The 25,516-nt window shown below is 38.0% G+C and overlaps 1 protein-coding gene and 1 pseudogene across 3 annotated transcripts; one reads left to right on the forward strand and one right to left on the reverse strand.

Moving 5' to 3' along the window:
- Positions 1-134: 134 nt before the first annotated feature.
- On the reverse strand, positions 135-24,866 carry LOC146485158 (myb-related protein A-like). Of its 3 annotated transcripts, none has more exons than XM_085104149.1 (15): positions 24,709-24,866; positions 23,543-23,633; positions 20,320-20,472; positions 19,391-19,494; positions 17,705-17,833; positions 17,194-17,290; positions 17,006-17,051; positions 15,808-16,197; positions 13,902-13,950; positions 13,246-13,330; positions 12,248-12,586; positions 11,167-11,397; positions 4,948-5,148; positions 3,649-3,720; positions 135-3,161 (listed from the first exon to the last, which is right to left on the reverse strand). In XM_085104149.1, the coding sequence occupies exons 1-15, from the start codon at positions 24,729-24,731 to the stop codon at positions 3,024-3,026; spliced, it is 2,148 nt and encodes a 715-aa protein (XP_084960275.1). In that variant the 5' UTR covers positions 24,732-24,866; the 3' UTR covers positions 135-3,023. The 3 variants fall into 3 exon arrangements, with proteins under 3 accessions (XP_084960275.1, XP_084960276.1, XP_084960274.1); XM_085104150.1 differs by lacking the exon at positions 24,709-24,866 and adding an exon at positions 23,814-23,973 and having other exon boundaries at positions 5,020-5,148; XM_085104148.1 differs by lacking the exon at positions 24,709-24,866 and adding an exon at positions 23,814-23,973.
- Positions 5,211-8,487, forward strand: LOC146485159 (uncharacterized; annotated as a pseudogene).
- Positions 24,867-25,516: the final 650 nt, after the last annotated feature.

A 25,516-nucleotide genomic window follows, 5' to 3' on the forward strand; every position in this document is an offset into this window, starting at 1 on the left:
CGAGGAAATACGCTATTAAGGATTCCTTCCGGCCTTGATTACCTCGAAAGTGTTGGTAGCAGGCTAGCAGCACTCGAAATAAACGTTCGTTTCGCCCAGAAGTACTTTCATTACACAAGATAGAACGACAAAACGACTCGGAAATACTTTATTTCTGTACAATGTAAAAAAAAAAATCTATTTACATAGTGATCGTAAAAAAATTACGCAATGTGAACATCGCAAAAACAAACAAAACAAAAGAAACATTTATTGAATATAACAATACTTGTTACTTTGAAAGGTCGGCTACACAACACAACAGTTCGATTCTGGAGAAATGGAGACAGACGAAATTTATGTACGTCTGTAGAAGCACTGAACGCATCTGCCTTGGTGTTAGTTTTTCCAGAATCGCACTATTGCTACTAAACTTGGAAGACCTGACAAATAATTTTACACCACACTAAAACTTATACTACGGATACGAAACAGTGTTACCATCTACATTCTTAAATGATTTCTAATTCCTTACAATTGTACTCTTTCAAATTATATGTACGATTTTATATAAAACACACTTTGTTGTCCAGTAAAACCCCATTGCATGTTCCCTACCAAGAATGATCTAACTTTTGTTACTGGAATAGGCCGTCAGGTCTAAAATCAAGAAAATTACGACCACACGAAAATGCCTTGATGTTTTTCAAATTCTCCTTACAAACTATAAAGAGAAACCTGAGATTAATAAGGAGAATTCTTATGTCTGGGAGAAATTGGTAAAATAAATTCACAGAAGCGACTAACGTTAAGTTTGTACTGCACTAGAAACAAAACAAATATCGGAAGACTACAAGTAAAAAGCCTGTTTCCCCAGAACGGTCTGCGCAACTGCACTGCAAGGGAATGTTCAGGAATTTCACATTTGAGGCATACACGGTACGATACTAGATTCGCCTTTCACCCCCAAATATGAGTAGAGTAGCTTGAAATTTGCGAGTTGCAAAGAGCCATTGTAACTTTTCACTTTCTGGGCAATTCTTGCGTCCTGCGTCTACAAACCTTTATGATTCACCGCTCGCTGTCCACTCATATTTGGGAAAAAAGGAGACCTACTCTAACAACAAATTTATCGTTGACGGGATAAAAATATTGGGCCACTACCTAAATAAACAGGTTAATTATGATATATAATAGACATTTTATATTTCTAAGTACTTCTGATTCAAGTATATTATACAATAATAATGTTAAAACCAATCTTGCCAAATTGTGATTTACTAGTAGCACGCGACATAGAAAAACAAAAACTAGTTTCATTCAACACATTTCAAACAAAACCTTTGATTCCTCAATTGTGCTTTTTAACTTTTTTTTCGTTTAATACAAACTAATATATTAGGCCTCCTTGCCCTGCAAGTTTAAAAATATCCATACTTACGACTTTTGGTTCGTTAAATCAAAAACCGAATTAAGCTTCGAAAAAAAGCTGACTGGGTGAATACGAGATTCAAAACAATGAACCAAACATTTTACCAAAGTAAGTGACTTAATCCTGTAAAGGCCTTTTCATATCAAGTCTCTAACTGCCCGTTAATGCCCAAAAGTGTAGATCACAATCAACTAACACATTTTCTCAACTTGTTATGTATAAAATACAAGGTGATCAGAGAGAGACTTGGGATCTTGACAGCAGCCTTTATCAGGTGAAAACCACTATAACTTGGTACAATTACAGAACTACACATAAAGACCTCTTAGCACCGAAAGGACAAACAACTAGATTCTTTTAGAAGACTACCAAACAAAACATTGAGTATTTACAGGACCTGGAGCGTCTATTTCTCATACGTATCCTTGGAGTCAATCCTTTCCCGAGTTGATTTATTTTAGTGGACCTTTGGGACGCTCACAGTTAGATACCCAATCAAAGAAGAGCAACGACAATTCAATTGTCATACGTCATACCTTTTTGGCGGGAAAAGCAGTTCTTAAAATAAATCTACTCGGAAAAGGGTTGAGTCAAGGAATTAATACAAATAGAGGCTTCTAGTCATGGGCTCCAAGTACTTATAAGCATATAATGCAAACACCCTTAACTTAGTACAACTACGTATTAAAGTGGAGTAATTTGCAATCAACACCAAACAGTTAATTTTGACACAAGGCTGTCATCCTACAAATATTTACCACAAAGCACAATAAGAACCATCCGTTTCTTTGGCTGAGGTTGGGCCAGAACTGAACATCCTTAACTTACATGGCAAAGTTTTCAGTAAGTAACGCGGACGTTACCTAAGTAAAACATTTAGGATAGTGGTTTCAACCAATAATAAGAAAACCACACGGTACACGTAACTATTTGTGCTAAATATTCGAACATTTTGGGTTAAATTGGACTATACATGTGTTTTTATCTAGACTGTAACCTTGCATATTGAGTGGACAAAAATTTGATAAAAACAAACATTCGTAACTTCCACTCCCTACCGTCGCAGCACCACAGTTTCGTTAGAAACTAACACCCTTTAAGATCCTTGGACAAAATAAAGATTTTCTTATCAAATCTCAGCCTAGCTATGTTCTTGACACGTTGTTAAATTTTTGGCGAATCTCAGCCTCAAGGTTGTTACAAACAAGAAGAGGTGTATATTAGAGCAATGGCTGCTTGAAATGCAGACTTAGGAGACCGAAATAAATTCGACATCACTCTAAAGATCTTCAAACCTGCTCATTTCTTCACATTCTGGGTGTACCTTAGTAGTGAATTTTAAAGAATGAGAAAGAAGTTGTCACCCGCTACTGAAAACAAACCCTGTGTACCAACTTGACTGCTGGATTGCTCATTAATTGACTGTCTTTTTCAACTTCATCCCTGAGAGAATAAATCGCTAGCTTTGGTTCAACCAACAATTCGATTTTGTATTGCTGTCGCTATTGAGAAAATTTTAAATTATCTATAAATTTTTAAGAACATCCAGGTGTACATGTGAAAGCTCGTGAGCTCACAAAGAGACCAAATAAAGGCAACCCTTGATAGGTCATCAAGCCACAGTAGTTGTATTGAAGTGCAGCGTTCGAGCTGCAGGTCTGTAGTTGGCAAAGAACTGGTGTGCTTGCTGTGTAAGCAACTGTTGATCAGGTGTCTTTCCACATGCCACTTGTTCCCAAGCTGAGTCCAGCTGTTGATATAAAAATAGAAAAGAGGGTTGGTTGCTAAAAGAAACTGTGGCAATGGCAACAAGCATACAAAGAATAGCACCCTTTTTGCAATATTTTAGCTTTATGTAACATCACGAGTTTCTTGTGGTCAATGTTTCTAATAGATCCTCTATTTGTGAAATTAATTTAGAATATTGTGGGCTTGAACGGACAGCTTTTCCAATATGACGTGATTCGCTATTTTTGTCTTATTGCACTGAAGCGGTCAAACCAATATTCCTCTGTTCACTGAAATGAGACCAGGGAGAGGGGTACATCAAAATTACAAGGCTCTCCAATGGGCTTGTGTACGTAAGTTATGTTTCTTTAACATATGGGTAGTAGGGGGCTTAGCCTTTATCAAAGAGGGTGGATAATGGTTTGTAATCTCTTGAGTTTGAGGGAGCTTATTTTCATAGGTCTTTGGGTGCAATGTAGACTCAGGTTGTTTTAAGGTGGTGTTATTACCTTTGGTGTTGATTTCTGGGGAGTTTCTTGAAACCGTAAAAGACGCATAGGATGTCCTTTCCTTCGGTGTCGCTGAAATCAAATTAGCAGATCATTTAACAATCATCCTGCGAAATCGCATGATACTTTGCCGACGAGTTGGCAAAACTCAGGGGTATTTCAGAGGATAATTGTTTTATTATTCAACACATTGATAACAAAGCACAGTTTTATTGCAGAAAAGCTGGAAACGGTCTTTATTTTGCAATTTTTCTCCCCGACACATAAAATTACGTATATCACATGATATCTGTTGACTACGGATGACAAATTGAAATATTCAGTGCACTGTGACCATAATTGGGCAGTGTTGAATAATAATAATAATAATAATAATAATAATAATAACCAGTAGTTTTCTTGAAATCGTGTGTACTACTGACTCAGAGGTCAAGCATAAAAAATGGTTCTCTCTCATGCCTTCTCAAAATGTCATTTACTGCAACTTTCAGTAAGTGCTCACAAACGATAATTACACTTATCTATAGTTTGCAGTTGCCTTCACCATTGAACGGAAAGAATGCAAACTGTATAACAAACAAATGTCAGTTGAAAATCTACTTACAATCAACTAGTCTACATGTATCAGCAGCAGCCACGACTGCTGGAATTTCAATAATTGAAGACAAATACTCAAGTTTAAGCCAATACTTTTGACCTTGCAGTTCCAAGTTGCTATCAAATGATAAGTTAGCAGTAAACAACAACACTGGCAATATGTATACATAGGTTAAAAAACAGGAAAGAGAAGTAAGCAGGTATGGAGGATAAAACTGAATTGCAATTCACAAAGCTGGAATTACATATAGTTAGCTATGACAATGTTAGTAATTTTCAGTGGAAACATTAAAATCTGTTACTTTTTCAAACATTATTAATATTAATTTTGGTTGGAAAAATTTTGATATAGTATCACTGGAACTGTACATTTAACTGCAAGACAATGATGTCACCTTTCTGTTTCTATTACCATTAACATGTCAGCTCATTGGGTCATGTGACCTCTTAGTGAAATGGGCCTACTGAAGCATTTGGTGATGCATCAAGGCAATACCCTCCCCCAACCCGGTCACTTTTTTCACTGCCGGTTGCTCTTAGTTGCTCTTCAACAACAGTACATGAATACTTCAAGGGCGTAGTTAAATGTTGTGCCCTTTGGAGGTTAAGGAATTAAGCAAGCAAGTTTAGTATGTACGGCATTTAAGCGTTACTTAGTGACATACAAAAGTCTATTAAGCAAACACTCAAGCCACAAGTCACCTGCAAGTCCACAGCACTAGGACATACGAAAGGTTCAACGCATGTGGATTGTGCCACGTTATTTCCACTTACTGCAGTTTCAGGTGGCACAGTACTGGGTGTAGCAAAGGGGTTGTTCTGGCCAAAAATCTCAGAGGGTTTGATCAGGGATGAATCCTCAGATGGAGATGCCATTGTTGTCTGGACAATGCCAGAGTCCTCCTAAACAAATGAGAAACAGAAGTAATTATAAAGCAGTGCAGACCATGTTTCCTAGCAATGGATGATTTTCCAGTAATCGGATACGTATGTTTTGCGCAAAGTATTCTGGGATCGCCAGGGGGCAAACATTGCAAGTCGCTAGAAAGAAATGTATGGCGGAAAGTTGTTTCTTCGTCAAAAATATTGATTTTGGACAAAGAATAAGGCATTTTCGCCGTGATTTTGTGAGAAGCGGAGGTGACTAATGTTGGTGCGTCGAAATTGTAAGTTTTTGCGTGATTAATGCGATAAAATCTATCGATAAACACTCTTTCTTGCGTAAGGTTGATTGTGAAATGTACTGAATCAGTGACTGAATTGTACATCAAGTAATGGTCTAGAAATAGTACAAACTTAGGTATAAATTGGAGGGGATTGACTCAATAAAGCCTTAACATTTGTAATAACGTGTGTCGAGATTGTTTTCTTTTTATTTACGTGTGTTATAACATTATCATGGCTACTGGAATTTTACCCCCACAAAGAAGAGAAATTGTTGTGCGAGGGGATGGAAATTGTTTCTACCGAGCTATTGCGCTGTGGAGGGATGAAACCAGTGATCGAAAACACGGGGAAATCCGAAGGTTGTCCAGCAATTTTATTGAGCAACACCCACAGGTTTTTCAGCCACTACTTTTTGCTTCAAGTTCAGTGGAGGAACATGTGAAAGGAAGCAAACGTGATGGAACTTGGGCAGAAACTGTGGACATCTTTAGTTGTGCAACGCTGCTGAAGAGACCCATTTGTACATTTTCGACTAAAGAAAAAAAATGGTTCACCTTTAAACCTATCATGAACACTAACTTTTCGTCTTCTATGGACACAAAGAAGGGATGTAAATGTCCAATTACATTGATGTACTATGATGACTATGCCCAAGCAAACCACTTCAATCTCCTTCTTCCCCGAGGAAACTGTTGCAGTGCTCCCCCACCTGAGAATGAATCGTCCACAGTGGTAATAGATTTGGATGATGTTGGAAAATCGTATGCGTCAGCTGTTAAACAAAGTTCAAAAACATTTCCTTCTGTCAAAGTATCAACAACTAAAGCTGCTGGTGTCAAACAGTCCCCCCAAACTCAGCCCACTACAAAAACAGAAGGAATGTCAACTTGTAAAGATACTGCTACCAAAAAAACATCTTCAGCTTTCAGTAATATCAATTCTTTTCAGCGGCCATCCAAGGCTACTTATTTCAAACCAAGATCTCCAACATCTACCAAAGCCAACCTTCAACAGCCAACCCCACCAACTGTGACCAAAACAAAGCAAACATCTGCAACTTTTAAAGCCACTTGTATGACACAGCCATCTCAATCCTCGAACACCTCATTTAAACAACCACCCCCAGCATCTATGAACAATGGAAAGCAAACACCTCCAACTGCTAAAACTACTCCTGCAATGGAAGCATCACAAGTACCTTCTCCAAACACAAAAGTCCCATCTCCAACTACTAAAACCACCACAACTCAAGCAGCTTCAACTTCCACTTCTTCAAAACAGACCCATACCACTCCTGACTTTGAAAACATGGATATAAAAGCCATCAAAGAATTCATTTCAGCTAGAGGTGTCCAAGTTTCAAATTACCGCAAGCCACAACTTATTGAGCTAGCAAAAGCGATAGCTAGTATGGACCTACCCACTGATCCTGACTTTGAAAATTGTTCTATTGATGAATGTTTGCTTAGACGCCTTACTTTACCAGCAGGACTTAAAATTCCAGATCCTTTTCAAATGACATCCTTTTCCAATGACTTTTCACAGTTGCCTCCATTTGGACTGATGGACATTTTCAATCACTTGATAATGAGTAAAACTGATTATGACAAAGCTATGCTGTCCTCTTGGCGTTCATTTGAGGAGTATAATCTTTGTTTAAATGGCCATGTTCAAAGCCTTGGAGTTAAGACTGTGCAAGATCTTGATGGCAGCAATTTTTTTGTGTTTGTAGCAGGGGTCATACCAACACAGAAAGAAAAAACACAAGAGGGTGAAAAATATTATAGGCTCTGGTTTGTGCTTGATCGCAATGGATCTGTGTACTCGGCATTCTGCAGATGTAAGGGTGGAGCTGATCAAGGATGCAGACACTTAGGTGCAACACTATTTGAACTTGATGATTTTCTTTCCAATCAAAGAAAGTCTGTCACCTCTGTATCTGCATACTGGAACCCCAAGCCCACACCCAAGCACAAGCCAGTCCCTCTTTTGGAGATGAAAATATCCCATAGTGTACGTACTGCAAAGAAAAGAAAAGTAACTGCACGTGATGATTCTTGGATTGACTCTTTTGATCCCAGGCCAATGAAACATAGGGATGAAACAACTTAAAATGAAAAAATGGAATTTGCAAAAAAACTAAAAAAAATTGATCCTTATTCTGGGATTCTTGATTTCTTACCAGCTCCAAAGAACAGTGATGACACTGAAAATGACTGTCAGCAATCTGAAAATGATATTTCACATCTGTCCATATTGTCCCAAGCTCAAAATTATATCAGGGCAAATATTGACAAACTTTCAGAGAACAACTTGACAGATTGTGCTGAGGAATTTCTAAAAGTGTTGACATTTTCAAGCAGTGACAGAGAAATGATCAATAAAGCCACTGTCGAGCAGCACAAAAGCAAAGCATGGCATGAGATGAGGCATCTATTAGTAACAGGTAAATCAATTAAAGCACTTTATACAAGACAAAAAACTATAGAAAAAAATCCTCTGACTGATGTATCCCTTACTGTTAAAAATTTCATAGCAAGAAAAAAATATGATGAAAATCAAAGATATCCTGATGCCATAGAGCATGGCATAAAAGAAGAATGCAATGCAAAATTTTATTACTCGAAAGTTTGTGAAAAACAACATAGTGCTTTTGAACTTGAAGAACCTGGCCTTCTTATAAGTGCAAAATACTCTTGGCTCGGAGGTAGCTTGGATGGCATTAGAAAATGTTCATGTTGTAATCCTGCTGTTGTAGAAATCAAATGCCCTTTTAATGGAAAAGACTTGGACCCCAAAACTGCTTTCCTGTTACCTAGTGTTGGTGGGGTAAAAGATGAAAATGGAAACTTCTACCTTGATGAGAACCACTTGTACTATTTTCAAGTTCAGACTTACATGGCAGTTTCAGGTTTTAACACCTGTGACTTTGTCACTTATACAAGTAAGGGAATACATGTAGTTACAGTAAATTTTAATGCTAATTTCTGGGAGACTGTTGTGACCAAAGTTTATAAGTTTTATTATAAACAAATAATTCCTTCCATTCTTCTGGAAGCTTTTAAGAGCCTTTAATAGGCATATAAAATCAGGATCAAGGACAGCAAAATCAATAAAAGCAAATAGTGAAAAAACACTGCTGTATTCATCTCTACTTTATGCTCCTCTTACATAAATTAGTTAAGCCAGCACAAATAAAAACAATTTTGTCTAACATTGGCTTCAACAAAAGAGGAATAACCCCAGAAAGGATTCTAAATTGTTTCAATTTTAGAATGTTTCTTTCAACATGTGTGCGCAATGATGCAACACGACGAGTATGGGTTGTTCCTTTAGCTGACAGTCGTGGTCCTCTACAGTAAGCTGGAGAAACAAGGTGGACTCTTTTAAAAGCGAGGATGTCCCGAATAAGGAAACCCTTGTCAGCCATAACTGCATCCCCCTCCTCAAGCAAGTTCAGCAGTCCACTTTGTTTAACAATTTCTTTGTCACTAATGGATCCTGTCCATAGAGGAGGAATAAATGATATAACACCAGTTGGTGTTATACCAACCAACAATTTAGCAGTGTTCCAGTGCTTGTAACTACTCCATGTGATCTTTTGGCTTGAAGGGATTTTTAGTTTTTGAATAAACAGTTCGAGACAGTCAATTATTATCCTGACATTCTTAAATCTCTTGAACCTTTTCGGAAGAGATTTCTTCACTTCTGATCTAGAAGGCCAAGGAACTAAAAATGACAGTTCTTGGGACAAGAATGTTATCCAGGTATTGTAAATTTTAGAAACTTGGCCTGGTGAAATACCAAAAGTATCAGCCAGGAATTTAACATCAAAACCTTTTCTCGTTCTCACTAAGGTAAGAATAAATTTCTCCCTTTTAGTCAAAACACCCTCATTGTATACACATGTGGAACTCTTGTTTGTTTTTCTTTTTCGGGGTGGTGTTTTGGTATTCTTACTACCCCTCCAGTAATGAATTTCAGTGGCCTTTGGTTCTAAAAATTCAAATACCAAATCAAGTTTAGGCCTAGTTAAACCAGTATATCGATAACAGTTTTTAGGACATGTTGCTTGGTTGATGAAATATGCCCTCTTCTCTTCCTCTTGGCTTTTGTTCTCTGTCTGTGTAGCAACTTCTATTTTGTAAACATTAGTATCTGGGCCTTCATTAACTGGTGATAATGGGGCTGTATCAAAGTCAATGTTTTCTCCCAATAAATCATCATGAAAAAGCAGTTGATCATTGCCACTGTGCTTTCTTTTCCTTGAATTTTTCTCCGATGCTTTTGTGGTTCTGATCTTAGGAGCAGGTCTTTGAGGTTTATCCTCACAGTCATAACCCTTCATAAACAAGGTTGGTGTGCGACACTGAGAGTTCCTATATCCTTGTACAAAATGATTGGAGCAGACCTTAGTACTCATTGTCACCTTGAATTTATCACGGTTTATAGTTCTGGACCATGACAAAACATCCTGCTTGTTTTTCGGTGAGTAGAATCTCAATATACCAACGTGAGGAAGAATTGTTTGTTTTTCTGGGTATCTTCGATCGTTGTCACAACCCCACACAGCACAATGATCACCGCCGGGCATGGTTCAAATTAATACTCGTTGTAAATATCAGCACACGTAATTACAAAATGTAAAGGCTTTATTGAGTCAATCCCCTCCAATTTATACCTAAGTTTGTACTATTTCTGGACCATTACTTGATGTACAATTCAGTCACTGATTCAGTACATTTCACAATCAACCTTACGTAAGAAAGAGTGTTTATCGATAGATTTTATCGCATTAATCACGCAAAAACTTACAATTTCGACGCACCAACATTAGTCACCTCCGCTTCTCACAAAATCACGGCGAAAATGCCTTATTCTTTGTCCAAAATCATTATTTTTGACGAAGAAACAACTTTCCGCCATACATTTCTTTCTAGCGACTTGCAATGTTTGCCCCCTGGCGATCCCAGAATACTTTGCGTAAAACATACGTATCCGATTACTGGAAAATCATCCATTTTGTAATAATAATTGTTAATTATAATCAACAATAATCCCACAAGGTGCGTGGAGCCAAGTTGGCTATAATCATCTCATATCAATCTTGCTGATTTCACTTTGCAAGAACAATCAGAAGAGAATTTAATGGTCGCTATTTCCCTGGCATAGTATAATGGCTCATATACCATGGCTGCTAGGCCAATCAAATCCCTGGAACTGCATTAGACAATGGTGAAACTCCACATTACTACCCTGTTATTACGGCCACTTCTGTTAGTCTGAACAAAAGCCAGCACCCTGTTGATCCAATCACCCCGCTGATGTGACCCCATTTCTATGGGCAGAGGGTGGGAATGAAAACAAAGGACATTTTGCAATACAGCAGAGTCTGGATAATTCAAACAGTCAGGAACACTTTTTCCAAGTTTTAACAGAGTTAAAAATCTGTTTCAGGTATTGAAAGCCTGGGTTATCAAGGATAAATTTAGTTCAGTAAGTCAGTAAATAAGAGTGAGTAAGAGATTCCAGTTACTTGGGTTCAAGTGATCACAATTCTACTTCACATTATGGCAATGACCAGGCTACAAATTATTTGGTAAAAAAGCTTTGATCATCGGTCTGTTTACTCCTGAAAAACTGGACGCTATCAGATATAGTCGGATTACCAAAGGCCTCCACACCTCAAATGTTGGAGAAAGAAACTAAAGATTCTTGACCTGACATGATGTGTGAATAAAGGAAGGCACCTACCACAGTTACCACTGGCGAATGCTCCTCAACTGCATCTTGCTGTTCTTCCATCCCGTTTGTTGATGCTGATGGGACAGCTGTTGCAGGCTTGCTCAACTTGGCATACTTTTCCTCTAAAGAAGTTCGCACTCTACGAGGGGTTTTCTCTGTGCCTGACATCAAATGCATCCCACTTTCTTCCTCCTCCCGCTTAATGATTTCATTAAAATCTGCTTCAAAGTTGTCTGGGGTCTGATAAAAAAATCATTCAAAAGAGAGTGATATATCACACCTGAACTACATGACATTGTGTATAATTATTCTCATTTTACTATTGAAACAATAACTACGGTGTAAACACAGACACACAGGAACACTGTCAGTATGGCATGCAAAATGCTACCACAGAATATTGATAAGAATGCACAAAGTCTTCAACTCTACCAGTAAATGGATGGTACTAGCTACACTGTAAAGCAGTTTTCAAGAAATTGCTAGCATTACATTGGTACAACACTCTGGCCAAGTCAACCAACAATCTCAATAATAAAATTAATACCACATAAATAGAGTTCTAAAGAGTGACATCACAAATATTTGAATTTTTGAAATTATGGCATTTGTTAGTATATTCAGAAAGAGCAAGATGAAAAATGTCTACTTGCCAAAAATCAGCATCTTATTGCAATTTGGGGGCGAGATATTAGCTCTGATATGCCTTGATGATTCCATACAAATCCTTCTAATTTTGTCTCTTCAAGAATTATTAATGGTTTGAAAACGTCAGTCAAACATTCAAAAGAACATTTCATCTGATTTTCAAACACCTTGAAGTTGATTAATTAAAAAACATGCCAGCAACTACTTTTTTCGATCCACGTCTTGGTGTTGCAAAATCACATGAAACACTTTAATTTCCTCGTGCTTGATATCTGGCCTTACAATCAATATTATTATTTACTCTGATGATCAGAGAATAAACTTAGCCTGGACTTTTTTGTTATGAATCAGCACCACAGAGAAGGTCTGCACAGTCAATGTTTGGATCCACCACTTAATAAAAACTAATGTTTTACTTAGTCAATACTCTTTCTAAACTTACATGTGCCATCTTTGTCTCGTTTAGCACCTTCAAGGCATTTTTGAATGGCGTTGGAGTACGTGGCGACACACTCAAAATTGTTCTTCTAATGCGTGGTGTGCGGAAGGGATCCTCGGTTGAGGTGGTTTCCAGTAAACCTGGTGTATTCAGTGTAGTGTTTGTTATGCTTATTTGAGTCTTGCTGTCGGCTGGTGTTGAAGTCTGAAGTTTGCTGGAATGTGCAGGCGAGTTCAAAAACTGCGAGGGTGAAAAGGGCAGAGACTTAATAGGTGTAGCACCCTTTGGGCTACTGAACGAAGTCTCTGGATTGGCACTGGAGCTGGCGTCAAAGTCACCAGACTGAGATAACTATGTTAAGGCCAAACAACCACATGAAGAATGACAGAGAGTATGGCTTTCCCTCTTAGTGCCAAAAGCTTTCCTTTTAAGGCAAAGATTGCATGTAAGTCAGGTAAAATGAACCTCTTCTGAAAAAAGTGTTTTTTCCTGGTGATTCCATCCCACATACTGTAGCCCAAAAAGAAATTTGCCCTAAGAGAAAACCTTGGCTTACAAAGTCTGATGAACAATATTATAATGAATATTTGTTCCTGTCCTCAACACGTGGCTGGGTGAAAATGTTCCGGAAAAAAAAAAGAAAAAAAAAAGATGCATTTCACGCAGACTTCACATGAACATGACACCAAGTACTAGAGAGTAAACACTTTTGGAGAAGACGCATAAAATAATTTATTATCATGGTGCCACCATGATGGCTGACTAACGCATAGCTGGACATCTTCAAAATGAAACAACCTTCATGTAAAATATACTTGCCCGGTAACTAGGCAACGATACCTTACGCAAAACTAAAATGATGATTTTGTTTGTCATCAAAAGTACACTGCAACCAACACTTCTTTGGGGTTTAGGTCGATAATGACAATAGCTCACTGGTCAATATCTAGAGCAGAATGGCCATTAAGAAAGCAGCAGCACACGTAGTATCAAAAGGATACTTTTCTCTTTCTTCCTCTTCTTAAAATAGTTGGAGGAGTGCTAAATCTTGTCTGTATAGCTGGTGAAGTAATAGGAATTAGGGACCTAAAAGGAACAAACACAGTGAAAAGAATTAATTACTGACAAAGAATGCTTCATAAAATACCCTTAGTTGACACTGATACCTTCCATGAGACACAGAAACAAACAAACAAAAAACAACAACAACAAGGAAGAAAAAGAAAAATTATCCTAGAAGAGGATCATGACGCAGCACCAATAATTAATCATATTTGAACCAGCATAGTTAAACTAAAGAAATGCAAGAATTACCCACTCAAGAAACGGTGAGAATTCTGGCACAAGTGAGGGATTATAGGATTGTTTGGATAGATTGGATGGACAACGGGTCAATGAAAAAGTGCATCTTCTGGCATTTTCTAGGGGTAGCACAACTCTTGTTAAATACATTGCATCTAATACAATAAATTCTTCCTCCACAGCTAAAAAATGCACTTATTCATCAGTTCAATGTCTACCCAGCTACCCAAAATTTAAAGATCCCAATGCATAACCTTTAAAAGTACCAGTCTCTCCATAGTTTCTGGAGTAGGGAATCTCACAAGGTAACCAGGACTTTAATATAGAATGTCATGGGATGGCTCATATAACCTACCCTCCATCAGTCTGAAGACTTGCTATAGAATTCCCATCAAATCTGTAACCTAAGGAAACAGGATTTATTTATTTAGCTAACAGATCAACGCAACAATACTCTGTATGCGTGCATTGCATGCCGTGACCTCAAAGTAAGAGGGCCATTTCTGAGCTGCACAGAACCTCATTTTTGATGAGGTCAAATGCAAAGTCCTTCACAAAAATACGTTGCTATAAGCATAACCTGCTGATAAACCTTTTGTCACTACGCAAAAAGAGAGACAGCTCGCAACACCACTCAAGGCAATCACAGTAGATTCTCACTTCCCTGAATAGTGGCAGTGGAGGGATTAACTAAGATTTTCCAGGAAGCACAAATTTGGGTAGCCAACAGATTAGGTAATAAGGTACAACAATCTCTTAACTCAAGGACTGAGAGTGCTACTGTGTGTGACACAAAGTACCAGGGGTCTGTGGTACGGCACGTACAAACTTTTCATCTCCAGAAGCAACATGGAATACATGTCTTATGGTACAATGGTACTTTAGGGAGGAGGAGGAGAGGGGGATTGGGCAGAGCCAGCAGTAGGGCCATCACTGATGCCATGTTTTTTTTTTTGTTGTTGTTCACATCATACTGTTGTGTGCCGGATTTTAATGACTATCCTTTTTAGTCTTGATAACCACTCTCATATATTAATTAAGGATGGTGCCTACTTTTGTTACTGCGCATACGTTCTGCGCATCATGAGATACTCGGGTTTCCTATGGGTGGTGCCTACTAATACAGGGATATTTTTGCATGGTTTGAAACTATGTGGGGAAAGGAGAACTTAGCAAGTGCTCTTAGTATCCAAAAAGAAAATTGGGGGTAACTACGCATTTTTCAGAGATAATAAAGCTTCAATTTGGAATAAAATGCCATACATTGCTTTGTACTTTACTGCTTTTTAGAATAATTGTTGCTTAATTATCTCTAAAAAATGCCCCCAATTTCCTTTATGGGTTTCCATTGCCCTTGCTAAGATCTGCTTTTCCCGCATAGTCATAAACCACGCAAAAATACTTCTGTATTAGTAGGCGCCATCCTTAACCCATTACGCACTGTGCCGGCCAAAACCGGCTATGATTTTGGGCACATCCGCACGCACTCTTCGTTTTGGAGCCTACCTCCCCTAGAAGGGAATTTTTTGTCCCCTATTGTTTTCATTGTCTTCAGAAAGGACTGACCAATCAGAATCCACTTACTGCGCATGTATTTTTAGGTCTTAGGGGGACCTAGACAAAAGAGCTATTTGTCTATAGAAAGCAGTGTCATATTTCAATTTTTGTTGCCTCGTGGGCCCCGTGGCTAAAATTTTAGTCGCCGATTCTTGCATTTTCCGAAGGAAAACACACCTTTTTGAAATGGTAAATCGAAAGAAGAACTGCTAAGGAATACTCAACAGTTTCTACAGCGGAGATCCGAGAAATAATGGCGAATAAATTGCGCTTTGAGTACGAATTGTTGTTTTATCCAGGCGACGAGCGAGCGGAGAGCTCAAATCATTATTCAGGCCACGGACTTTCGGAAATTTTAACCTTCAAGTTTGTTTTTTGGAAAATTTTCAATTGGCAACTAGTGTATTTTATTCCATAATTAGTAATTTTAACTATCTTAGACTAAAGGGGTGTTGTTTTTTTTGCCCTGTAAGTTATGTATTTTTACTGCACATGGGGTAGGAAATAACCACTTTGCCAATTTTGCTGAATTTTGGAAAACCTCTGGAAACGGCTGGAGCATAATCGGTTAATATTATCATATTAAAAAAACGGCCAAGAGGAGAAAACACAGTGACCAAATCAACTTACAACCTAAGCTAATACTCTCAAGAAGATCAATATTACATGTAAAACATGTCTTATGAAAATACACCAAAACTCACCTGTTGTGCCTGGAGATGTCAACTTTGAAAGTGGCACGGCTTTTCCTGTGGAGGTCTTATCAAATGAGCTGATATCGCCCCAGGCAGATGGATCAGAATCAAAAAGAGAATCCCCTTCATTGAGAATAAATGTTCTAAAGGGCGACATGAGTCCCTGACTAGCTGATGACCTTCCATCACCTTTACTTTTCCCTGTCGCTGACTGCTGAGTGTCCTGTTTAGTAGGTTTTGGCTTAATGCTGGTCAGATCAGAACCACTTCTATGTCGACTGGAACCTTGAAAAGCACTGTCCTCATGATTTGAAGTAACCATTGTAGGTAAATCCTCAGCTGATGAAGAATAAAGGCTACTGTACACATCACTTGTTGTCTCTTCCCTCCGTCTCTTATCTGTTGAATGCAAGCAAAAGTGTAAGGGTGTGTTCAGTTGGCCATATCTTGGAATAATAATGCATAATTAATGTACATGCAATGATTACTAAAATCCCTCACCAGAGGTTTTTGGAATAACCAGAATACAAAAAATGGGTCTTGAAAATCGTGTACAAGCAATAGTTTAAAGATGCTTTTTCCCACATTTACCTAAAACAAGGCTATTCCTTTCTAGAGGCCATTCTGTCTATTCTGTCAATATTGAATGTGATCTAAATGTGAGCAGCAGTTCAATGACGACAAAAATGACCAAGGCCATACTGTGGTGAAGTATTGGAAAGCAGGGTAACACACTTTGCAGGTTCGAATCCTAAGGAGAAGAAAGTGCACTGCTGGAAATGAGAAATTGTTCTTCCTTAGCAGGACCGTATCCTTCATAATTTTCATTTTGATCGGACAGATTGCAAAATTTCCAGGTACCTGCCACCTTGGATTACTTATGCAAGACACAATCTATTGGCAAACATCGCAGATTTTACAATGTATTATAGGTAAATCTCAAAACACAAGGCCATTTTCAACTGTTCACTCAGTACACCAATGTGAGATAAATGACTGGTACTTCTAGCACTGGTGCAACACACAGAGCAGATTTAAACCACAGAGGATCTAGGAGCCCCATTTACACTGACATTGTGCAAATGTCTACACCTTGTGGTTTTGATGACCATGTACAATAATTTATAACAGTCTGTTCTCTAATGGCTGAGCATGTAAAGAGGCCACTGCAACTTGAACATCATTGATTTTTTATCATTACCGGTACCTTTCTTTCCTGGGTACAAACTTCCTTTGCCATATCGTTTATCAGACTGAAAAGAAAAAAAAAAGCATGGGAATGGATTGCAAAAATTCTAAGAGGGAAGTGTTGACTGCAAAAAACCAAAAACAAAAAAGGTTTAATGACAGCTTCAAACTCAAATAACAACAGTATAGCATTCAAGATATTATTACCAGGTGGTATCTGACTTTTCTGTAGTGGTCATAGCCTGCACTTTCAACCTTTCTTCTCATGGTTGAGTTCCAGTGGTTCTTGATGGAATTATCAGTCCTGCGAAGAAAATGATTTGTGACTTTTCAAGTCTCACAAGCCATGTATCCTATAATCGATGGCACTTCCAAGCTCTGGTGTGTTCAACTTTGGCCTACAGACTTGTTATCATATAAGTCTAACTTTTTGCTTAGCTTTGAACATTTAAACAGAGAAGAAAGGAAATCATTTCAAGTATCACTTGACAGTTGGCTGAGTTTTTTGGCTAAAGTCATACGCTTGCTGGACAAATTCGAGCCTTTAATACACAATGCAAAAACAGAAGTATGTTTCTGATACAATACCCTGTCTGTATGCATGTCAAATTATAGCCAATTTAGAGAAATTTGTATTCCAATGCCAAACTGTCACCTATGTCTGTTTGATCTTCAGGAATTATAATATTTCCATCAAAGGAAAAAAACACACACGCACCTTCCTGGCAAGAGCTTGGCTATCTCAGCCCATTTATTACCCATACTGATATGAGCTTCGTAAATTATACGGTCTTCATCTTCTGTCCACGCTGATTTCTTAATGTGGGGGTTTAAGTGATTGTGCCATCTGGAGAACAAACAAAATAGGCACTGTTAGTGACTCATTGCCCTTTTACAATAAATAATATTTATTAATATGTAATGTTTTGTTAGCAAAATGTTCATCCTTCAAACCCTTGTGACCTTGTACAATTTGTTGAATTAACACAATGTAAATTCAAGGGGACTTGAGCACTTTTCCCGTAGTGTAAGCCACTGTATTTGACTGGAAACAGATTCAACTTGAAGCTATCCCAACTTGCTATCTTGAAACCTTTAGTTAGTAACCTTGAATATTTTGTTGAATGAGCATTCTTTAAGTTTTCCATTTCCTCCACTTTTCAAGTAACTGAGAATTGACTGGAAACAAAGTCAGTTATTAAACCAAATACAAACCAAGAACCTGCCATGGAGTCAAGATTGTATGGGACCATCAACGAATGCATACATCTGGCATCCCCAGTAGTTTTTTGCAGGAGCAGATGACATCACCACCAACTTGGCAAAGGAGAGAGACCTTGGGATCGAGATCATCGAGCGCACTCCCTAATCTTTGATTATTACTAGAAATTATCTTCCACATGCCAATCTTCACCAAAGATCTCTAAACAGACACACATGCCAATTTAACTGTAAAGACAAAGACCTTTAGGTGCTCTCCATTTGTCAGAACTAGCTAGCCAGACCCGTCAGTTCGTAAATGGAATGTACCCAGGGTTCTCATTAGAAGGTGGGACCCGGGTTCCAGTACCAGGATACACAACAGTCAGTACCTGCCTACTTTCAAACTGAACATAAAGAAATTCACTTCAAGTGTAATTTTCTGCCCAGCTACTTTCCTATAGGTGCCCCCCCCCCCCCCCCACTTCAAAACTTAATGAAACCCCTGTGTACCAAAAATATTAGAAGGATACGTTTCATCCTAGTCCTTCAAATTTCTTCAAAATAGCGCGTACCATTTTTTGGAGTGATTTAATATTTCTTTCTCAATCACATCCTTCTCATTGCAAAGCAGTACATCTATCATTGTAGGAGTAATAATACAAAACCCTGTTTGAAAGCTTTCAACATCTGAGTGAAAATGACTTATCAAGTAGAAACTGAAATCGCAAAGTCTAGCAACAAATTTAATATTCATAATATGAAATGGGGCAAATATAAAAAGTGTAATTGAATATCATACCTATTATGTCATCACTACATGAATTGATTTATGCATTTTAAAAGCACCAGTTGACACAGTACCACACCATTGTAATTTAATATGTAGGTCAATTCTACTAAATGTATTTAGCAAAAAATTACAAAATACAAAATCAAAAAAATTTGGAGTGATTATTTTTCAAAATTTTGCAGCACCATCCCTGCCCTTTAAAATGATGCTTCTGATTTACAGACTGGCCAGTCTGGTTGGCCAGTTCTGGCGCATTGAAAGCACACTTTGTTTTAAGACTTTTTCTGTCAGTTGTTATCTTAAAAGCAAGGTCATACCTTGTCTAGACAAAACATGTCTTTCAGCAAGTCAGTGCTTATGACTTAATAGATTATACAAATGAATGTAAAATCTTAGCAAAAGGAAACGTACCTTTCTCGGCACTGTTTACCAATCCTTCCTTTTAGATGCTGAGCAATAAGTGACCAGCGCTTTGGACCATATTTTCTGACCAGTTCAACCACTTTGTCATCCTCCTGCAAATAATGATTATTTCAAAAACCTAATTACAGTGGAGCACAGCAGGGATTTTGCTGTAAATGCAAATGAGCCGTCGTTTGAAGGGCTGTGAGCATGACCAACTCAAGTTTAACCTTAAACCCTGTCTGATGTGCTTTAATGTGACTGCTTGATGCAGTTACGAGTCATATGGGCCTGTATTGATTTAACTACAAGTGACTGTGATGCAGTTCTAGTCAAAGACCCACATTTCACCCTTGCTCCCCATGGAGTCTCCAGTACACTGTAGCTCAGTGGTCGTTGGTTCAAATCCCATCTGGAGCTTGGTTTTTTTTTCCAAGTTTCCAATTGATGCAAAAACTAATTGTGTTGTTATTTCTAACAAAGACTCACTTGGGTGAGTGTCAATTGCCACATAATACCATAATCTTATGATGCCTAAGTTGTTATATTTATTGTTATTTTGGTAGTTTTATAGGAGATTTGCCCCATAAAAATGGTCTTGTACAGATCTGAGCACTCATTGCGATTATTGGATTGTACCCTCCTTCTTTCTACAAATAACGATACGGTGGCTGGTCACCCCTACAACTTAGATCAGTCCCAAGGTTAACTGCTTTCAATAGATTCGACTGTTTAGATTAAATTTCCAGCATAAATTGTAGGCATCATACAAAAAAACATGGCAAACCTGAGCAAAAGGAAAAAACAAACTCAAACTAAAATTTAAAAAAGGTAGTTACAATTAACTTTTCCAGCCTTTCAATAATAATTACAATGTTGAGATCACTTTGCAGCGGTGCAAGAGTTCTTTAACAAAAGGTTTTATTAGTTCCACTAACCTCTTTTGTCCACGGCCCTTTTACAAGCTCTGGATTGAGAACCTTTTGCCATCTGTGAAGACACTGAACATCAGTGCGATCAGGAAAATGACTTGCTACTTCCTTCCAACTGTCTGTTCCAATTTCATCCACTAGCTCTTTCAATTTTTCATCCTGCAATCACATTGATGTGTTTGTTACCATATCTTCATGTATGTCCTTTACACACACTGCATGTCATCATCACCATCATTGTTTTGTTTTGGAATGCCAAGGCAAAGTTTTGTGTTTTTTGTGAATCTTTTGATCCTTTCACTGACAAAGAGGTTAAAAGAGCTGTAGCTATACAATGTGTAATTGACAACTGAAGTCTGCTTCTCAGTCAATACTATGTTTTTGTCATTGATTTGTTTTTTGTTGTATTAGTGAGTTTGTTTGCTTGTCTATTGAATACATGTTTCCAGAGGTCAATACTTCCATCGTTTTTAGGTTGCCATAGCTAGTTTGCTTGAGGCTTTATATGTGGTTTTACAGTTTCACTTTTGTAACCATGCTGCTCATTTTTTCTCTTCTATAATACGCGGAGAGGCTTTCTGCCAATGGCTTTCAAAGCAACAATGGATGATTTTGAGTTTAACTCCATTTCCTCTCCACTATTTATTCATAGACCACATTTACATGTAACTCTTGCATACAGAAACTAACAATTTACAAAGTCTATGCAGCCAAGCTCTCTATTCAGAGGAGGAGCGAACTGGGCTTTCATTAAGATTTAAAGTACATGTAAGAAGGAAAATGGTCTTCACTGACAAAGGGGGGGCTGACTTCACCTTTTTTACAACAAAAAAACACTTGGTTGAGAAACACAGCGAGGTCGACAGCTGGTCAATTTCCCTGTTTACCAGCACTTAGTGAAATCCTAAGTGAAGGCTAAATTTCCCCAAAATCAGCTGTTTTTCAAGCCTAGTTGATACATGGACTCCTTGTAATAGAGTGGCTCAGGGCAAAATCCTGTGATTGTACACTGCATGTACATGTAGTATTCCCTGCACTTAAGGCTTACAGTAGATAGATGCAATATAATGACAATCACTGAAGTTGCAGTGAAGTAGACTTCAGAGAGCAAAAAAGAGGGAGCAGGGATGGTATAGTGGGGTTATTGCCTCCCACCAATGTGGCCGAGGTTCAATTCCCAGACTCAACAACAAATGTGGGTTGAATTTGTTGTTGGTTTTCGTCCTTGCTCCGAGAGGTTTTGCCCTGGATAGTTATAAGGTTTTCCCCTCTCCTCAAAAACCATCATTTCCAAATTCCAATTTGATCTGGAGAGTGTTCCCATACTGTAAAGCGTAATTGATCATCTCGACATGGAATTATGCACTATACAAATTTAAAATTTTAATTTTTTACTAGTAAGAGCTTGGTAGATGAGAGTTCATAGAGATAATAGCATATTAATCTTAGAAGCTGAATATCAATAGAGAAGACTGTCGGAGACCCAAGGAAAGTGATCGTTTGTTACTTCTCCTCTGCACCAGTCAGTCCTATGTGAATGAGTTTTGACATGTACACAGATTCAACGCTATTATAAAAAATTGCCTGCCCTGCATGTACAATGGATAAAAACAACAATGTTCAGATGTAACAAAAATTTTGTCAAGTTCTCCAAAAACTTCTTAACTCTTCTTTATATGGAAAGTAACGTAACAGGAATGCATCAGTATCCACAATGGCTGATACGGGTACAAACTGCCACATCTGCTTGATAGCGACTGATGCTTTTGGTTGGGGGCGGGGGAGGGGGAGGTGGGTGACAAACTATCTTATTGATGATGACAATAACAATAATATTACTGTACTTAACCTCCAGTTGCTCTATTTATGTATATTTGCAAATGAGGAGTAAATAAGCGGAAAAAAGAAAAGGCATGCTTAAGACGGCCAAGAAAAAATTAACACTAATTTTATAACATGTATAAAAATTTAATAACATGACTCAAAAATGAAACTTAAGAGTTAATCAACTTTATCTAACTTAAAACTTCAGGATAACATTATTGACAAGATTAAATTTGATTGTGATCAGTTTGCAATAAAACACACAATGCCTTTATCACTAGCTTCTGTGCTAATTTATGTACCTAACTGCAAGATCCTAAAGTACAAAAATATGTACAACTGGCCGAAACATCTTGGTCTAAAAAAGTATTTCAAAACAACAACTAGCAACTCTATTATCAGTTGAATGCAAACTGAAATTTTAACTTCACGGCTCCGAAATCGACTCAACATAACTACGCAATCAAAATGGACGCCGCTGCAAAGACACAACGGTTATTTAAATTGCACAAAAAGAGAAATATTGGCATACACATGCAAAATAGCCGCTCCGCCTGACATAGTTGGGAAGCTTTACTGGATGCCACCTTCGGAAAGTGCATCTTGGAAACGATTAAAAGCTTAAATTCAAAGTTCGTAGAGAAATATTAATTTCGGCTGCAAGAGCAAAGCAATTCGAGTATAAACACACCCTCCGTTAAGCTTTCGGCATAAAGCTCATTTGCTTTATTCCGTTTCATACACATAAATTTGCCTTCATTACGAATTGTGTACGTCTTTCATTTTCTCCATTTGGCCTTTCCTTCGAGAACGACAAATCCTTAGCAAAGTCCTCGACGTCCGTTTACTGAATAAAGTTCAAAAACTGCAACGCAATCGCCAAAAAATAACCGCAAAGAAAAGCAAAGAATAAGCGAGCCACATTTTATGCAGTAATACGATCCTTTTCAACGGACATTCGAGATTTAAAATGAAGCTCACAACACGCTTGGTTACACAAAAGCCGAAGCTTTGTTCAGAACTTTGAGCGATAAGAACACATCAAACACGCCTTTATCGTGTCTAGATTGTTTAACAAACCAGTAATCGCTACATTAACTTCTTGACACAACCAAATACGAAGAAATTTGACGAAAAACAATCGTCACCAAAACAAAACTGTTATGAATGAATTAGCGAACGTTGGCCTATTCGTGCTATGCATGAAGAACCCCTGACAACTTCCATTCAGCGCTAGGGCAATAACAAATTGAGCGACTCGAGAAAGAAAACAATTCTCTCCTGCTTATGATGTGAAATTCAAGGTTTTCAAAGGCATTGGTTCATACTTCTGAAACGAGGAAGTTCCGGAAACAGAATATCTGCGAGTTTTCTACACGATGTTTGCAATCTTACGTATACAAACCTCGTCTTTCGTCCAGCGTCCCTTGTTGACTTTCTTCTTTCGCCGATGAGTCCTCTGCGACGGTTCTTCGTCCACTGGAACACTGTAGCCGCTGTATTAGAACAAGACGAACAAAAATGAGTTACATAATCCCCAAAATTACAACGTTTTCATCGCAAAAAGCGGTTAGCGATTGCACATCCAAAATGACCCCTGATCGGGGGTATCGCAATTTGCGCACCGCAAGAAATATCCAAATACACGCAAAGGTTTCTTTTGGACCTTTACGTACCGCGCTACTGATTCCGCTGCCTTAAGAAGAAGCAACATTCTTGCATATGGAGCTTCTAGGCATTCTCCGAGCCTCTCGATCAGAATTTGTCAAATTTAGCGCAGAAAGACAAGCCGCTCCGGAGAAAGGCTCAGACGCTATACAGACGCACCGCGAATCAAAAAGAATATGCACGTGTTACAGCACGCGTAAAGCCCGGATGTTCACTTCAAGACATAAAATATAAAACTTATTTTTCACCTTTCCACGCACTTTCAACACAAAAGTGTGAAAATGCATCTAACAGAAACTAAAATGAAGGAAAAAGCTTGGAAAAAGGATTAAAACACTTAATTAGTCTAAGCAAAAATTCCTTTGCGAGAGCACATTCGAAGCGAGGCCACATCGATCGCGCAAGCAAATCGATCGGACTTTCGTGCCCTTCGCTGAATTGGTATAATTTACGATTTTATCCTTGCTGGCAAAAAACATTGAACTTTAGCTCAGAATCAGAGTTCCTTTAAAAAAAGATAAATGAAATGATATTAGAAGGTTATTTTGCCCGGATTTGGCTTAAATCGCCACAGTCGAGACGATATAACTTAGTTGAGAAGCCGGAGCCTCGAGTAAACACTGAGATCGGAGGGCAATCAAGACGGAGAATTTGTTTATCAGAACGGTCTACGTAGGCTCGGTGGTAAAAAATTAGTGCGTCAACAAAGCAACACGAAATCTGAAAGCTAATTTTTGCTTGGAAGTAAACAAGTGTATTCATTTGTCTTCGTATCTCGATTTTTTCTTTGCGTTCAGAAATGGCGCGGAAACTACGACGTGATTGATCGTCAGTATTTTGACCTCAAAAGAGTAGTAAAGGTAAGTTCAAGAGCACACATCAAGAAAAGCAGCATATACTTACCGAATGAAGAAGGCGTTAGCCATTCTCGAGGAAATCCGTGGAAATCCTGAGCAAAAAACCTTGCAAGAACACCAAAATTCGCAGGCCTTCTTTATTGTTGTAAACCGAGATGCGGTTTGAGTGTTTCACGCTTCAAATAGACCGCCACGACTGCTCTACTCTGATTGGTTCAGACTGACAGCTTGCCTTGTTCTGATTGGTCAAGAGAAGTTCAAATGTACGTCAATTCCTTTGGGGCTTCTTCGCTCCGCAAATTTGCAACACTGCAGTGCGGAAAGTATGAGAAATGTATTCGTCTCTTTTTTACGGAAAAAAGTTTTAAATCTGTTATTTCTTTTGCAGGAAATTTCTAAAATAATCAATCTACTTTTCGGCGATAGCTTGTCGTTCAAAAATAGCACAACACAGCCTAGCATAGCCGTGTAAAAAGAAGGGGAAAAAATCCTAATTGATTTTCATATGTATATTCTTTCAATTATTGGACACGTGCAGCTATAGAAATATGAAGATTATTTGCAAAATAATGAGCTAGTCTGGTTGTAATTGTTTTTTTCCATTCGCGGGGAAGGATAACATGATATTAAATTAAAATAAGAATTATCAAAATATTATTTATTTGGAAGTTGCACCCGATGCCACTTTTTCTGAAAATGTGGTCAAAAAAATACAACAAGACAAGGCACCACATAGGAATTAAAGATTTTGACGACAAAATTTTAAGTTTAAAGCGAAAAACTTTCGAATTTTAAGAACACAGCCGTAACAACACCCAAATAAAATTCAAAACAAAAATAATATTACATCGCAA

This window comes from Pavona decussata, unplaced genomic scaffold, assembly GCF_977016875.1.
Source record: "Pavona decussata unplaced genomic scaffold, jaPavDecu1.1 SCAFFOLD_28, whole genome shotgun sequence".
NCBI lineage: Eukaryota > Metazoa > Cnidaria > Anthozoa > Scleractinia > Agariciidae > Pavona > Pavona decussata.

Bases quoted from the DNA above. Each gene is read 5' to 3' on its own strand.
- LOC146485158 (XM_085104148.1), bottom strand. From the start codon at position 23,851: ATGTTGCTTCTTCTTAAGGCAGCGGAATCAGTAGCGCG. The intron at 23,634-23,813 runs GTACGTAAAGGT...GTTCTAATACAG, and splicing joins GCAGCGGAATCAGTAGCGCG to CGGCTACAGTGTTCCAGTGG. The intron at 19,495-20,319 runs GTTAGTGGAACT...CATTATTTGCAG, and splicing joins AAGGGCCGTGGACAAAAGAG to GAGGATGACAAAGTGGTTGA.